The 17,923-nt window shown below is 41.2% G+C and overlaps 1 protein-coding gene across 13 annotated transcripts in view; it reads right to left on the reverse strand.

Annotated features, from left to right (window-relative positions):
• Window positions 1–17,923, reverse strand: part of sox6 (SRY-box transcription factor 6) — a 275,016-nt gene that overhangs the window by 105,023 nt on the left and 152,070 nt on the right. For all 13 annotated transcript variants that reach the window (XR_009656643.1, XM_060940777.1, XM_060940776.1 and 10 more), the window contains 2 exons: window positions 10,174–10,346; window positions 6,413–6,481 (listed from right to left, as the gene is read on the reverse strand). Coding sequence is in view for 12 of the 13 variants with exons in the window: in XM_060940777.1 (XP_060796760.1) it covers window positions 6,413–6,481; window positions 10,174–10,346 (242 nt within the window). In the remaining variant the exon portion in view is untranslated. The remainder of the gene's footprint in view (window positions 1–6,412; window positions 6,482–10,173; window positions 10,347–17,923) is intronic.

Consider the following 17,923-nt stretch of genomic DNA (forward strand, 5'->3'; position numbering starts at 1 on the left):
ATTATTATTATCGCATTTTTCACAAATTGCTCCTGTCATTTCGCCGATTTGTTTACATTCGAAGAGGAAATGATTTTGTCGGACATTTTGTATAAAGTTTTTATTTATTGAATTTGCAAAAAATAAATTTAAAAATGCTCTCTTCCTCAAAATCCAGTGAATGTGGACAGAATAAAACAGTTATTCCACTCCATCTCATCATACATGGATTATAGCTATCAGCTCATGGACGACTCAATTTTGAGGAATAACTATTAAATATTTCTCATAAATTTACAACTTTAGTCTCAGAAATTCTGAACTTTTTTCTTGAACATTACTCCCTTTCTCAACTCCGTATTCTTTTAATCTACAGAGTCCATAATGCATGTAGAATTGTGAATAATTATTGATTATATTTGTTTTATTCTGTATCTAATATTTCCTCCTTAATGTGTGGATATACACACATAGTATCACAGTAACACAGATAAGGTTAAAATGGTAAGAACTTCAACATTTAAAGATTAAAAATTCAGGTTTCTACGCACATTAAGGTTTCTAATTTCATAACGATGCCAGAAACACAAACGTAGTGTATCGTTAGATCCCAAAACTGAAGAAGGTTTCTGTTAAGAGGAGACGAAACAACCGTTAGTGACATGAAGAGGACAGGACGAGTTGCAGGAAGAGGAGAAGAAGAGTGGGAGTCGAGGAGGATGTGAAAGACAAAACAAGGCAGAAAATAAATAATAAAACAGCAGTGTGAGTCACAGGAGAGTCGAATACGGCGACTGAGATACAGGAGAGGTGTTTTAAACACAACAGCCTGAACAAACAGCATCTGTGTTCACATGTGAGTGAGACGTGATCACTAATAACCCTACGGGGTGTGTGTGTGCGTGTGTGTGTGTGTGTGTGTGTGTGTGTGTGCGTGAGAGAGAGAGAGAGAGAGAGAGAGAGAGGTGTTATGATGGTGTGACTCAAGGCTACAAGCTCATGAAGATAAGATCCAGCTAAACGTATGTGGTATACTTCTTGCGTGTGTGTGTGTGTGTGTTCGTTCTTTGTGCGCGTGTCGCCTCACCTTGCCTTGGATCGCACCGTACCAGCCCCGGCGTGCAGGAATGTCTGGCGCTGTGCCAGTCAGAGACTCCAGGCCTAAAGTCTAAATCAACCTGAGACTAACGCAGCTGGAGCAAACAGCTGCGCACACACACACACACACACACACACACACACACACACACACACACACACACACACACACACACACACACACACATACTACATTCCCACATAGACCTACAGCACCTGAACCTTATCCCACTCTAGCACCAGGAACTTGACATTAAAGAAAATGAAATAAGGAATAAATCACTCTGCATCATGCAGTTACAGTAAATTCATTAACAATGGATTTTCTCTTACTAGCAAATCGTTGATTTTTGTACAACAGCACATCCCTGAGTGTTTTAATTCCTCTTACACCGCAGCGATTTGACAATGACAAGTGTTTTTTTATTAATTATTAATTAAAGAACAACATGTCTGAGCTGTAACTATGGAAATGATAATTATTATCAGAGCTGCTGTTAGAGAAAATAAATCAGCACCTTCTGACCAATCAGATTCCAGAACTCAACAGCTGAACAAATCAATCAAGTGAGAATTTTACAAGTATATAATACATATTTTATAAGCTCCATGCAGCAGCTGTGATGATATTAAATAAATGAATTAAAAATAACTCAATAAAACTTAATAATAATAATAATAACAGAAAAGAAACTTTTTTAAGACAATCACATTTTCGTGAGAAAGACGTTTGTGAAACAGCTTTCAGAGCCATTTTAATAAGTCCTTTCATCGCCTGCTGATCAGCACGGTGGTGTAGTGGTTAGCGCTGTCGCCTCACAGCAAGAAGGTCCGGGTTCGAGCCCCGTGGCCGGCGAGGGCCTTTCTGTGCGGAGTTTGCATGTTCTCCCCGTGTCCGCGTGGGTTTCCTCCGGGTGCTCCGGTTTCCCCCACAGTCCAAAGACATGCAGGTTAGGTTAACTGGTGACTCTAAATTGAGCGTAGGTGTGAATGGTTGTCTGTGTCTATGTGTCAGCCCTGTGATGACCTGGCGACTTGTCCAGGGTGTACCCCGCCTTTCGCCCGTAGTCTGCTGGGATAGGCTCCAGCTTGCCTGCGACCCTGTAGAACAGGATAAAGCGGCTACAGATAATGAATGGATGGATGGATCACCTGCTGATCATGTTGATGTTCTCCATCATCCATCCACTCCAGTTCAAACTCCGTATCTCAGTAACTCACTGCTATAATAGGAAATAAAAATTAAACTAAAGCCAGTGGAACTGTTTGATGGAGATGGTGTTTTCCGAAACAGCTTTGCCGGAAGCTGATTGGTTCCCCTCGTCTCACTGCGCTCACATCGGCACCAGGAACGACGATAAACACCAAGCCTCTGGTTCTGCTCTATGGGTTTTATCTGACTTTATTCATGTCACAGAAAGAAAACCGGATCTGTTTGGCTCACAGCTCGGGGTTTGACCCTTGTCAAAATTCATTCTGTTCGGCTGGAGGTGATGTGAGTGAAGGACTGAATGACGATTTTGAGTTTAAATAAATGATTAAAGGGAGTGATGGGTGAGGAAGGGAACGTTGCTGATGTGATCACATCATGTCGCAGTGAAATCCAAACACGCTGTTATCCCAAGGGACAAAAAACAGTAGTGTCTTTTTCTTTCAGAATGCTCTTTCTTTCTTTCTTTCTTTCTTTCTTTCTTTCTTTCTTTCTTTCTTTCTTTCTTTCTTTCAAATCTCTTTTATTAGATTCCTGAAGGCTGGATTTCAGTTCCTGGGTCATTTCCAGTTTACTAAAGATGACATCAATAATTAATAATCAATAATCACCCAAACAGGAGAAATCACTGTCACTTCAGCCAAAACAGTCATCTCTCTCTCTCTCTCTCTCTCTCTCTCTCTCTCTCTCTCACACACACACACACACACACACACACACACACACACACACACACACACACACACACACACCTTTAAGACCAGTTCACTTGTTTTCAGCACTAATGAATTCACAGTAGTAAAAGTGTGTATGTTTCTGAACCCTGGGCAGTTTTTAAGAACAGCATCGAATGAAAACAGACTTCCAGTGAACTGCATTAGTGACCTTGCTCCTCCTCCTCCTCCTCCTCCTCCTTCTAATCATCCTTCCCGTCTTCTCTTGTCTCTTTTAATCCTCTCTTTCTGAATATCAAACTTAGAAAACTTTTTCTTGGTACTTTGAAAATGAAAAAAAAAAACATTATCAATGTTACAACCACAAAAGAGTCAGAAAACGGATCGAGAATAATAACTGACTTTATTTTCAGAAGGTTAATAACCAGTTCAGCTCATGCTCATCTCACACTGGGCCTTCAAATCTGTCTGGGCTTGAGAGCGGCACTCAGTATGCACCGTCTTTTACAAACCCAGTGGCTGGGTATTTTACCTCATCTACATGTCTTTGAACACATTAGCTTTCTTTCTTTCTTTCTTTCTTTCTTTCTTTCTTTCTATTGCATATTAATAAATCATTGTTATAATGATAGAATTATTATTATTAATTACAAAAATGCTTTTATTAAGTATTATTAATAACAAATTAAATTGGCAACAGATCAATGCTTTATTTATTTCTGTTTAAAACGGAATGATATCGTCTCTGCGTGTCTCTCCGATATAAATAACAAGTGTTCATACAAGCGTCAGTTATAGACGCATGACTTTAATATGATGTTATAACCTGATTATAACTGGTGTATTGTCCTTCCTGTGTGTTTTTTCATTCTGTTTATTCATAAGGAATAATTATCAGAACAATAAACAGAACATACTTTCACATCATTTCTATAATCCAGCAGCATGTCACCGCTCATTATATTTACCAAGAATATTCTGGTGAAGGTTTAATATCGGTGTCAGATTTATTTATTTATTTATTTATTTATTTATTTATTTCAAGGGCCATAAGGACATACAGATACACGGAAAAGTGGAATATTGGGTTGTTGTTTTCACACTTTTCTGACAGATGTCAGGTGTGTGTGTGTGTGTGTGTGTGTGTGTGTGTGTGTGTGTGTGTGTGTGTGTGTGTGTGTGTGTGTGTTCTTGATCAGTTCAGGTGGGTGATAGAGAGCTCTTTCTCCAGAGAAAGTGAACTTGAAAGAGGTTTCAGTGTCTCCCTTTAAATCTCGCCACTCGACGCCGGGCTGTGAAAATCAAACACGTGTTTTGCTTTTTTTGTCCCGACACATCAGAGTAGGAAGTGCGTGGAAAGAAAAAAAACAGGAAGGCGGTGGGAGTGAGTGAAGATCTGAAACAGTGTACAGTTGTACAGAGCCTCTGAAGGTCACAGAGAGCTCGAGTGTGTTTTATTTTTGATTTTTTTGTGATGAAGGGGAACGTAGGGGGAACGTGGGGGGACACCGGGGGAACACAAGGGGAATGCGTGGGGGAGGGGGTGGGGGGGGGCGCCTCAGGGTTTGGTTTAAAGTGAGAGACAAATGTAAAGAGAGATGTAAGCTGAACTACACTAACTGTTCCTGACACGCGTCCAGGGTCTCTGACACACAGTGAAATAAAGAGAGAGCTGAAGGATGGAGAGCAAAGAAAAGAGAGTGAGACAGTGAATGATGGACACTGGGGTTTATCCTCAAACACTAGTCTCTCTCGCTCTCTCTCTCTCTCTCTCTCTCTCCGTCTGTCTTTCTTTCTCTCTCTCTATCTTTCTCCTCTGTCTGTCTCTGTCTCTGAATCGCTCTCTGTCTCTCTTTCTCTGTCTCTGTCTTTCTCTCTCTCTCTTTCTCTGTCCCCCCCCCCCCCCCCCCCCGTGACAACATTACCACATTAGGGTTTGTGCTGGAAGAGAAAGAGGGATGAAATGGAGAGGTGGAGAAAGTAGTACCTGTCTCCACTGGCTGAGAGAGAGAGAGAGAGAGAGAGAGAGAGAGAGAGGGGAGGAGGAGGAGGAGAACTTTCCTCCTGAGCTTCTCCTGGCACAGCTAACACCCTTAGTGCCCTTGGCTTTCGCATGTGTGTGTGTGTGTGTGTGTGTGTGTGTGTGTGTGTGTGTGTGTGTGTGTGTGTGTGTGTGTGTGTGTGTGTGTGTGTGTGTGTGTGTGTGTGTCCTTGACTGCTGCCACTGACCAGCTTGTGTATGTCCAGCACTCAGACCGGGTGGTCCACTAACCTTGCTCAAAGGAACAACACATACCACACACACACACACACACACACACACACACACACACACACACACACACACACACACACACACACACAGGCATTTTAATTCTTCTTCTTCTTATCGTCTCTGTATCTCCATAACTGCTGCTTGTGTACATACTTGAAACTCAGTACTGTATGTACTTAATGCACCAAATAATTCCTCCAACTGATATCATTTTGTGTGTGTGTGTGTGTGTGTGTGTGTGTGTGTGTGTGTGTGTGTGTGTGTGTACAGTATTCTCAGTGGCATGTGGTTGCGTTGTATTGTGTGTCTCTGATGGCGTATGGATACGATCACACATTCAGGAAATTGGAAAGCAACCGGAACTACTTTCTAACTGTTAGAAAGTTTGATAAAAGTCTGTAAGAAGAGTTCTGGGAAGATTTTCTCACGTCTGTCTCATACGAATGTGGACTCTGTTATTGTGTAAAGGCTGCAGGTCAAATTTATATTTTATAGTCAAGTATTTTATCGATTTATCACAAATTCTAATCCTCTGCCCTTAGACTTACACTACTGTGAGTTTGGAGGCTGTGTGTTTATTTCTCAGTGCAGGAAACTGCATGGAAATTCTTCTTCGCACAGTGCAGATGGCACAGCGAGGTCTGAGTAAAAAAAGATTGGAGTATTCCTTTAAGGTGTATGGATATATATATATATATATATGATTTGTATAATAATATAAAATAGGTATTTGATGTTGTTGTTGAAGAAGTAGTTGAGAAAAAGCAGTCGGTGCTTTCAGGAGTTTGTGTCTCATGGCCGTGTGTTTCGCTTCGAAGGGATTTCCAAAGCCTCGAGGTCAATTTCAGCAAAGAAAAAAAGGTATGCAAACAACAAACACAGCGAGGTGTTATTCAGCTCTGTCACACTCTTTCTCTTGCTGTCATTTTCTTCGTTAATTGGCAAGTGTTAATTATTAGCCGATATTTGTGTCCCTGGCTCGGCTGCTGGAGCCTAATTACTGATGAGTGTTACAGGATGTTATGATGAAGGACAGAGAGTAAACGAGATCCAACACCAAAGGCCTACTTTCACGTAATCCCTGAAACACTTGAATATAAGTGATGAATACGTGTCTGTGATATCGTCCATGCAAACACACAAACACACGTAAAGTCGAAAAGGAAACACACTGACCTGAATCTGCTGCTGAAGGAGATTGATTTTGTGCTGCTGCTGAAGAAGTTGCTGCTGCTGTCTGGCGATCTGTGGAGCACAAGCATTTCTCGATTATTGCTCTCGCAAAGCACAATCGGGAACGATCAGCCGTGACACCGTGGCATCTTTAAGCCTCGAACAGTCTGATCTCGTTCGGTCGATTTCATTTCCTCTTTAAGGCGAGGCACTACAGATAAATATTCATCTTTACCAGCTGATTGCCCGGATTCTGACAGTAAACTTTGTATTGTATTGTAATGTTTAAATTTGCATTGAGCTAAATCTAATTTAAAATAATAATAATAATAATAATAATAATAATAATAATAATAATAATAATAATAATAATAATAATAATAATTCTTTGGATGATGTCAGAATAAACTGTTTATTTCACTGTGAGGTAAGGTAAAGTGTTTGCTGGAAAAGCATTCCTTTATTGTTTAATCCTCTGTAACATCCGACCAATTACAGAGAGGAATGAAACAGATTTTTGGTGATGAACGTAAAACAATATTTTTAAAAATATAAAACTACTTTTTTGTTTTCACTCAAGTATATATGATCAAGGATCACTAATTGACATATGTATCAGGAAACAAGCTTTTCATGACACAACGTGGCATGATTGTAAAGTGGGCGGAGCTTAACACCTTTGTCAAAGTATCAGATAATGCGGTGGTAAACAACTGAACAAAGCATATTTATCTAGGCGTATCAGACGCTCGCTGGCCGTGGTGTGAAAATTGTGCATGCAGACGCTCATCTAAGTTTCCAAGCCTGTCATTGCTTAAATCTTGAATATTTTATATTGTGAATATTCTCATTAAAAATCTTATAATCTCTGCTTTCCAAAGAAATGTATCTGGTTAAGATCTGTTCAGTACTTTGGGAGTAACAGCAGGTTGAAGTCGGTACAACAGAGTAAAAACTCTGCTCGCGGGACGCCGGGAAACTGCCGGTGCTTTTCTTTTTGAGTCATAGGAAAGCAGTCAGGCTCTCTCTCTCTCTCTCTCTCTCTCTCTCTCTCTCCCCTGATCGGTTTCTCACTGGATTACTCGTCAATATCAATCCGATCACTTTTATAGTGATGTTCTCTCACTCTCACTGTTTCTGATGAAGGATTCAGCAACATTTTCCATCTGCTAGTTTTGATGTCCTGATTCACGGGAGACTTTGAAGTGAGTTTTCGTAGCTTTACCTACTTTTTTTTTTTCAAATCGAACTGATTCATGTAAATAAATAACTATTTTAGAATATAACTGGAGTTGTTTTGATGCAAAATATTGAGATCTTAGTGGTTGGAATGAGGTTTTAAAAAAACATGTCAGAAACAGGAGTGCGAATTTCTGTGAATTGTTTATTGGGTGTGGATCAGACAGTTTTTTCAAGGTTTGCCTTGAAAGCTGTGAATATTACTCAAAATAATCATTTATATTCTTTCATATAAACACTAGTAGGCCCGACTTTTGAGAAATACAAAGGCCGACAGAGCACAAAAAGGGGATTAGAAATAATCTTTCATTACTTTTTTATTGAGTGTACTGATTTAACGTTTTACCTAATTAGCATAATTTATACTAATTAAATCCTAATTTTAATAATTTATTTGTACTAATTTTTCAAACTTTGTATTCAGTATACAGCCGTCTATGTGCCTATCAATTTCAATATAAATATATTGATAAGTAGAAAAGTTATTAAGAAAAAACATTTGATCTCATTAGTTCATGAGGCCCATTTTGGACCACGTGATCCTCATACAGAATATTACGGCAGTTTTCTAAAAATTAAGCCGTTCGATCTTTGATTTGTAAGATCTCATATTTCAATTCTGTAAAAAGTATGTTGTTCTGTATTCAATTCTGAATTCAGTGACACCAGTTTCAAACAATTTGGACTGAATTAGAATTTTCACCTGATATGCATAATTTCTCAGAAGATCACATTAATATCTGGTGTTCTGCACCAGAGCTGCGATGAAAAATCTGGGTTGCTGCATTTCACCCAAAAAACACACTCACAACTTCCTCTTGTTATCTCTAGTCCCATTATTTGCAATTAGTTTAATTTTTATTAACAGAGTTAAGTTGATATTCCTGACCTTCTTGATTCTGACATTTTAATCAGGTCAGTTTGCAGTGGGCGGGACTATATTTCCTAGACATGATGTCCAACCTACCGAACACCAAAGAAATGAAAGTGTTGTAGAAGCTCGCCTGTCTTTCTTCTACACTTTTCTAATACTAGCACTGTTGTTCATGAGTTTTTCATATTGCAGGATGTCATCATTAATTAAGCAGAAAAGAAGACTTTGTCTTGACTTTTGGTTGTAATAAAACTGTAGTTAAAGGTCTTTATGACACAAACAATTCCATACTAAACAGTGATTGTCAAGCCGTAGCCTCTACGCTTAGACATGCAACAGTATACCATAAGACGAAGCGGCGTGATTGGCATGTTTACGCAATGGAGGCGTGGGCTCACTCGGGTCTTTGTGAGTGGGCGGGGCTTATCAGAGCACCCGCAACCCCCCCGATGTATCACTTCTTTTCTCCCTCCCCCTCCTCCGAACTCCCCATGAGCCGCTGTGCCTCGCTGAGCCTGACAGCCTAGTTTTAAGTGTCATTTAATTTTCATTTTCAAATATAATTACAAAGTGTTCACTGTAAGATATCACTCGTCTGCAAATGTGTCAGGATTAATTTGTGCCGGCTCCTTCACGAGTGTCAACAGTTAATTACTGTGTCGTGTCTGGATGGCTAAATGACATTCTAACTTTGGGTGGGTAGCCCTCTCCCTCCCTCTCCATCTCCCTCTCTATGTCTCTCTTTCCATTTCTCTCTCGACTCATCTCCCATCCCTCCGCCCATAACTGCCATTTTCTTTCCCCCCTTAATGAAAAGGAAACATCTTGGTACACACCAGCATGACAGTAAATATAATCCCAATATACCAAAATCACAGAAGCATACAATGCGGCTCCCGATTCCCATAAACTTTAAGTACCATCTGAATCTTCCAACACATCTATCCGAGATGAGGCCATCTATCTATCCGAAGCGCAGGCAGACGATTTGACATCAAGATATGCCTATTAATCTATGTAATGTATTGAATAGGATTTCTGTGGGCTAATTATTATGAAAAAAAAATGAAAGAGTTGGGAACGGATCCTTTCCCCTCGATGCTGCCTCTGTCATTAAAGCAGTTCATGAGCTGTGTTAATCTGCTGATTTCTTTAATATGCCTCATTTGCCTGATTTGTGCCTCTGATTTCATGCTGAGATTGATCTAATAGGGATGTCTTAGAGCTTCTGCTTTCTTTAAAAAAAATACTATAAATTCTATCAATTATGAACCAGAAATAAATTGCTTATTCTTCCTCATATGCTGAGTGAAATTTGAGGCGAAAGCCATGTGCAAGGTCGTATACATTCAGCATTAGGACAGAATAATATTATATTAATTCGATTTCTTCCTTTCATTGAAAAGCTGAGTAATTACATTTTTATTCTCGATATTTCTGAATCGACTCGCCGATTGAATGAGGACGGTTAGTTCACAATAAATTAGTGTTGCACAGTGAATAATAACGCTGTGAAAAGATGTTAAGGTTAAAAGGATGAAACTCAGTTCAAAACATTGAGATGAGAGAAGGTCTGGCACAGGATGTATTGATCAGAGGTAAGAGATGAAAAAGTGAACAAGACAGAAAGACAGGGAGGGAGAGAGCTCACTTGTTCTTGCTGCTGTCGAGCCAGCTCCATTTGCTGCCGCTGCTTCTCCATCTGCGAGGCTGCCAGCTTCTTCTGCTCGTCGTGGGCAGCCAGGAGCTGCTCTCTCAGGCTAATCAACTGCGTGATCATTGTTGAAAGCTGCCTCTCTTTCTCAGCCAGACTTTCTGGAGTACCTGGACATGGAAACAAGATGCCAGCAGTCACTCAGACTCGCACTCATGAAGAGAATTTCATGGCAGTGTGAAAACAGAAAAGAGATGACCCCGTTGTCCAATTAGTGGCCTTCACTCGAGATGCTTCCAGAAGTAAAAGAACAACAGTAGAAGGAGATTAGAGATGCAGATACTCATCAAGAGTATTCCAGACCAATTCTGGGCTCATTTAGATGCTTAATTTCACCCTGAAAATTTCTTCCAAACCACAGGTCAAATGTATGTTTGTTTGTTTGTTTGTTTGTTTGTTTGTTTGTTGTTTTGTTTTTGCAGACTTTTTTAGACAATATGTACATTTATGCTATATTTTTCTGGTGATATTACTCACTCATGAATTGTAGATATGACTCTCAATGTCTTTTTTTGCTTCATTCACTAAGATGTTTCACCTTCTCTGCAGACCACAGCATGTCTTTCTCCCAAAAATATGAAACTCAAAACAAGAAGTTCAACGGATCGTGTTATTTGCCACCCAGCCATCGCATTCTTCACTTCAACAGAACCCCAGTCTGGCTTGTTCAAGTGGATCAGAAATCACTTCCCTGCTTTAAATCTACAGATCTCTGGCTTTGTGAAGATATAACAAAGAATCTGCTGTGCATTTTACTTTATTATCCTCTTCAAGGAGCTTCTGAGATCAGTGTGTTTGCACCAAGGGGTGAACAGAGAGCCACCAGATTCTGATAATCTCAAACTCTCAAGCTTTTACCTTTAGTCTGCACATTAACATATAGCTCCATCCCGCTTCCGTATTACTACTTTTAAAATCTTCAAATAATGTCCAGTGTCAAAGATGATCATAAAATTGTCAAGGAAAAGAATATAAACATAATTAGAGGCTTTGAGAGATGGAGATATTATAAGAATTGAAAGAATTGTTAGTATTGGCCCCGTTCATGTCGGTAGGGTTTGGAAGTACGAGTTCTGGTGTGCCATCTACACTTTCTAGGAAAGTAACCTGAGTCAGTGACTATATTTTTCAGTAGAAAGTGATGATAAATGATAAATGATGGTTACCAGTAAAAAGAAATGATGCTGACTGGCTGATAGTACCCTTTTCAAAACCATACTTGTGCAGGGACAGTGATGTAAATGCAATGAAACATACGGCTTGAAAATTAACTGCTCTGTTTTTGAAGCACTTCAAAGAAACACTATGAATCTACAAAAAAAGGAAACAAACCAAGACTGGATTTTTGCTTGGTGTTCTGCTAAATTTGAATGTAAGTCTACGGGATAACAAGCAGGAAAATTTGCTGGAATATTTTATACTGCATGAGTGCTAAAGCCCAGAGGTGAGCCTAGATGTGAGGATAGGCTCATTAAAGTTCTTGCTCCTTGATGATATCGAGCAAAAGCTACAATAGCTCCTGTTAGAGGACGAATGATGGCGTAAGATGAGTGAAGGTGGCTGATTACTGGCAGACAATGCTACGCAAGCATATGTGTTTGTGTTTGTGTGATGGGCCGCAAGCCCAATTTAATGACTGCTCTCCATTCTCATTAAGGAAGCTTCAGACACAAACACTGAGTGTTTTTCCTGAGTTTCTCTCTAACAGGGTCACTGTCACCTCAGCATTGTCTCATTATCTCTCTCACACACAGACATCAAACACAGTCTCATTACTGAGCATCATTACAATCACAGAAAAAGTCAAGCCTGTGTGTATTTGAGTGTGTGTGTGTGTGTGTGTGTGTGTGTGTGTGTGTGTGTGTGTGTGTGTGTGTGGAGGGGGGGCATCTTCACCAAGTCCGTCTTTATTTGAGAGAGACGAGGTAGTGCTGCTGCACCTCTATCTAATCAATGCTAAGTGATCCATTCATTGACTTACACATGGACCGTAATTGCTCATGAGAGGCTGGACAGTAACTCACTTTCTACTAGCGAGCTCTCCCTGTCCTCCTTGCTCTTTTATTTCTCTTCAAGGGTGACATGCTGCTGTTTCTGCACATTTAACAAAGATATGAGGAAGGCCGAGAGAAATACTGGAGCACCAGTTGGAAGAGGAGGACGAGGGGGTTTATGGTAGAATACTGTACAGCTTGCTCCCTAAATTCTTTCCTGGGTGTCTTCCTGTATTTCATCGTCCACATCTGTGTTGAGTTTCTCCCCGTGGGCTCCCTGGGGCCTCACTCCAGTTCAACTATTTTAATTTGACTAAACACCTGATTTATTTTATCTCTCCGATGAGGAAGGCCATTTGTCTTAATAGGGCCTGTCAACCTCCAGCCCCCCATTCAGAGGTGCGCTCTGGCAGGATTCGAGCCAGCACTGCAATGGAGAGAGAGAGAGAGAGAGAGAGAGAGAGAGAGAAGCGGCAATTCTCCATTTATTCTCACTCGGAAAAAAGGAGAAAGCCCCCTAAAAAGCATCCATTCATAGCTGCCGCGTGTGGTTTTTTCGATGGCCCTGAATCAACTTCTTATTCAGCTCGGTGCACTTGTCATGAATGGCTTATCTGTAAAATTGATACATTTGGACACCGATTTTATTAACCTTTGGCTTGAGCCATGAAGGGCTGCATTTAGCGACATGCTGCTGTTTGGAAAGGCTACCACATACCCAATACACACACATACATGCTTTGTCAGTTATGCCCACACGTAGACAAGAAGATGTTAAAGAGCACAACCCTATACCATTCTCCATCAGGAAGCTTTTAGAGGAGGAGTTAAGATGAGAATGGAGAATTGGACTTAAACATCTACTCACGTCACAGAGCTCCAGCTCAGTTCCTGCCCGTGATGGTGCTCAGGCTTTATTTGTAAACACACCTCATATTTAAACACATACTTTAACCTTCTGTCCACACTAAAATGACATCATCCACACCATCAACTTAAAATGATGATAATATAATTAGTAAAATCACTGGTGTTTATCATCCAGTGCATGGCCCCCTGATTTCTCACATGCTCTCAGACACATCCAACATGGAAAACATTCATCCATTATCTGTAACTGCTTATCCTGTGCAGGGTCACGGGCAAGCTGGCAAGCCTATCCCAACTGACTATGGGCGGGAGGCAGGGTACACCCTGGACAAGTCACCAGATCATCGCAGGGCTGACACATAGAGACAAACAACAATTCACACCTACGGTCAATTTAGAGTCACCAATTAACCTAACTTGGACTGTGGGGGAAACCAGAGCACCCAGAGGAAACCCATGCAGACATGGGGAGAACATGCAAACTCCACACAGAAAGGCCCCCGTCGTCCACTGGGCTCGAACCCAGAACCTTCTTGCTGTGGGGCGACAGTGCTAACCACTACACCACTGTGTTGCCCAACATGGAAGACATGCTCATTTGAATGTACTTATCTGTGCAATCTTTTCAAACTGTGTACAGCTCTGTGTGCATTCCTGTGTGTACATGAGTAATAGATCCAGGTAGCAACTTCTTAGCACATTACACCACTCCTTGCTTCATTTCATTGGATCCCAGTTCACTTTAAACTTCAGTTAAAAGTGTTCTTATTTGCTCGTGAAGCTCTTAATGATCTGGTCTCTCTTTATGTTATTGAGTTACTAGCACTTTGAGGTTTTCCACACAAAATCTGTTGGCTGTTTCAAAGTTGTGATTAAAACTCAGAGGTGAACAGGGATTTGCTTTCTACACCTGCAGACTCTGGAACAGCTTACTGACTGGAGTTTCACATGCCTGCTCCATTTTGGAACTGAAATATCATCTTAAATTCTACCCAAAAATGTTGCCATTTATTCAGGGTCAATGGCAAGTCTGACAGTCTCTTATTTTGCATTATTTTGCTTGATGTTTGACTCGCTGTTTTATGTTCCATGTACATTTTTATTTAATTGGTTAACATAACTAGTCTGCACTGCCAAGGATTGGCATGGACAGGCTTCCACCTTTGCCTGCCAACCAGGAGTGAGTTGCTGCCCCAAGTGAAGGAGTTCAAGTATCTCAGAGTCTTGTTCACGAGTGATGGTAAAATGAAGCATAAGATGGACAGGCAGATTGGAGCAGCGTCAGCAGCAATGCAGGCATTGTACCAGACTGTCGTGGTGAAGAAGGAGCTGAGCCGGAAGGCAAAACTTTCAATTTACCAGTCAATCTACGTTCCAACCCTCACCTATGGTCATGAGCTTTGGGTAGTGACTGAAAGGATGAGATGACGGATTCAAGTCAAGTCAAGTCAAGTTTATTTGTATCGCGCTTTTAACAATAAACATTGTCGCAAAGCAGCTTTACAGAATTTGAACGACTTAAAACATGAGCTAATTCTATCCCTAATCTATCCCCATACAAGTGGCTGAAATGAGCTTTCTCCATAGGGTGGCTGGGCTCACCCTTAGAGATAGGGTGAGGAGCATCCAGAGATCTGGAGGGATCTTGGAGTAGAGCTGCTGCTCCTTCATGTTGAAAGAAGTCAGCTGAGGTGGTTCAGGCATCTGATTAGGATGCCTCCTGGGTGCCTTCCTTTGGAGGTTTTCTGGGAACATCCAACTGGGAGGAGACCTCGGGGTAGACCCAGAACATGCTGGAAAGATTATATATCTCATCTGGCCTGGAAGTGCCTTGGGATCCCCCAGAAGGAACTGGAAAGTGTTGCTGGGGAGAGGAATGTCTGGAATACCTTGCTTAGCCTGCTGCCACTGCGAGCCGAACTCAGATAAGTGGAAGAAAATGAGAAAATGGATGGATGGTTAACATAAGGGTTTTTTGTTTTGCTTTTTTTAATCTGCCTTATAAATAAATATTACTTCTTAATTCAGATTGCATGTGCACTTCCAAAATGACTGACTCAATATATTTCCAATATATTTCATCACTCATTTTCAGTTTAGAATTCAATTCTTGGGTTGCTTGACTGATGTGAGGTTTGTGCATGTTTCTGTATATATGTATGACTATGATGACACATGTATTACAGGTGTGCATTGTTAAAAGGACATGTCAAGAAATACAGAGAGAGAAGAAGAGAAGAAAGAGAGAGAGAGAGAGAGAGAGAGAGAGAGAGAGAGAGAGATGGGCTCGAAAGGGTTCAGTTCAGGGGCCATGTGTTGGGGAACGCTGCTTTGCCCAAACACTAGAAGCATACCAACAGAGCGCACATTGTTTCTCAGTCTCTTCTCAATTGTACAGGACTGAGGCCACCCCCTCCTCTTCCCTCTGCTCATACACCACCATAATAGCAACTGTCCGCCTTTCTACTGTCTCCCCATTCTCCTCTCGTCTTGTTCTCCTTTCTCAAACTTCTAAAAGGCCCAGTTTGGGGAACGTATTCCTGAAAGCTCGAGAGTTATATCCAAGTAACTATTTTGTCAAGATGGTGTTTGGGAAGCAAATGGATGGAAAGGAAACAGCAAAATCCCATATACTGGCTAAATTACACTGTTTACGTGTCTACCCTGTAATAATTAAGCATATGGCCCACCATATGTTTATGTTTCCGTGCATCCGAGTCATTTTCTTCCTGCTCCAGATTATGGATCACTTTAAAAATGGCAGCACATGTTTTATTGGACAAGGCAGCATGCGGAGGACAGGGACTACATCTCCTGACAAAGAGGCCAGCAATGTGTATGGCGCAGTTCTTTAACAGCAGTGGGTCGAGACTCTCTTGTAAAGGTGTCTCCTCTCATCATCTTTCCTGGAAGGAGACAGTCTGGTCAGGAAGCCTCCTTGCTTTTAAAGACGGCATGTTTCTAGGACTCAAGTAATGCTTTGTGACAGGTTAAAGGGGCAGTTGAGTAAAAACATACCAATGCCCATGGGGGCTGAGAATTACAAAGCAAGAAGCGCAGAGAGATACCTGAGCTGGACATATGGATCAGTTAAAGTCCTGTGAGAGTGCCTGGGGCACAGTTACCTAATTCAAGGATCCTACCCCTTACTTTTCTCCAACCCCAGACCAGAAGACACGTCCACACAATGAATGACAGACAGAGAACCAAAGCAACAGAAACCCCAGTGAACAACTGAACAAGGAGGTTGAGTTGGGGGGGGGGGGGGTCCTGAAAAAAAGAGGACCTAAAGGATAAAAGACACTTTGTAGGGGTGCGATTTGTTCTGTCCAACAGCTATTCTCTCAATTCGAGCCTCCCCCTCTCTTTTCCTTTTCTAATCAAGCAGGCCCTAATTTGAGTTCCAAGTCCTGCAGCAGGGAAAGAGAAGGCAGCTTGTAACTTTGAACGGTCCCAACTGAATGACAAAGATAAAAGCTTCGAACACACACACAAAAAAAGAAAGAATGAAGAGGGAAAAAAGGGACATAAAAAAAAGAATCACAAGGCTCCTTATTCTTTTCCCAGTCTTTGGTTAGGACAGCTGAGCCATTATGACTAAATGTGAATGACTTTTTTTTTCCCTCCGCAAAACGTCCAAGCACTGGAATTTCTTTGTCTCTCCATCAGTCAGCCATTGTGGATGCTCCCCATATGCTGTGAGCCCATCCTAAGTAAATTAGGAGGGCTGTAAAAAACAGTGTTTGTGCCGAGGCTGAGTCTGGACATACACTGCACATAGCTGACGTGCCTGATGTGGCTGGAGGCTCAGCGCTTGGGTTCTTCCACATGAGATAAAGGTGGAACTTTACTCTTTACACTGCAAAACACACTGAAGGTTTTTTTTTAAACCCTGTCTCACATTTAATGAATGAGTTCACATTCCTGGGTATGATTTTAAACTGCAACTGGTGGTGAGTCTCAGGTCCAGGAGGATTTGAGTATTAGGGAAAGTGGAGTTACCCCTTAATCGCCATTGGTCCCAGGTCTGCTCTGGGTTAAATAATACATCACCAATAAGGTGCTGGCAGCAGGGCACTTTTCGGTGCAGTGTGGCAGATGAACCCAACAGGGTCAATGGCACACCACCAGATGGCATGTGGAAGAGCCACTCAAATGGCCAATGGATGACATCACTCAGCAAGTCAGTTGTCACTGCGGGGCAACTTCCATACCCGTCAGGTCTGTGGCACTTTTGTGCACCACTTTGCATCAGGTCTGGAGGTCCAGAGAAACAAACGATGGGGGCACATCACCACTTGTCTTACCTTACTAAGCAAGGTGCTTCATTTGGCGAGGAGAACAGGAAAGCCCTGTGGCGATGGAGTTTTTTTTTTTTTTGCATCCTAATAAAGCAGTCATCATCGCTAGCAGTGGACAGCCAACAACAACACATTCAACAAGCTTGCTTTGTTACAAAGAAATCACAAAGTGTAAACTCATCTGTTCTGAAGATACCAGATGTAAAGTTACACCTTTACCTCTAAGTGTTATACAGTTATTAATCTGTTTATGTGGCGCATCTGCTGTGCAAGTCAAGGTGAATGAGTTGAAGGCTGATTTTAAGCATACAGAACATATGGAATGAATGTCCATCTTCACTGTATCTTAAAATTTTTGTTTAATGCTTCTCTGATTACTGTTTGCAATATATGAAATATAGGCCATATTAAAACAAATTCTTCACAATCATAAAAAAAAGATTGGATTTGCCCAGAATTAAAAATAAGATCTCCAGGACACACACACGCACGCGCTGTTCAGATTGATACGGCCCTAAAAGT

This window comes from Neoarius graeffei, chromosome 15 (genome assembly GCF_027579695.1).
Source record: "Neoarius graeffei isolate fNeoGra1 chromosome 15, fNeoGra1.pri, whole genome shotgun sequence".
In the NCBI taxonomy this organism is placed as follows: domain Eukaryota; kingdom Metazoa; phylum Chordata; class Actinopteri; order Siluriformes; family Ariidae; genus Neoarius; species Neoarius graeffei.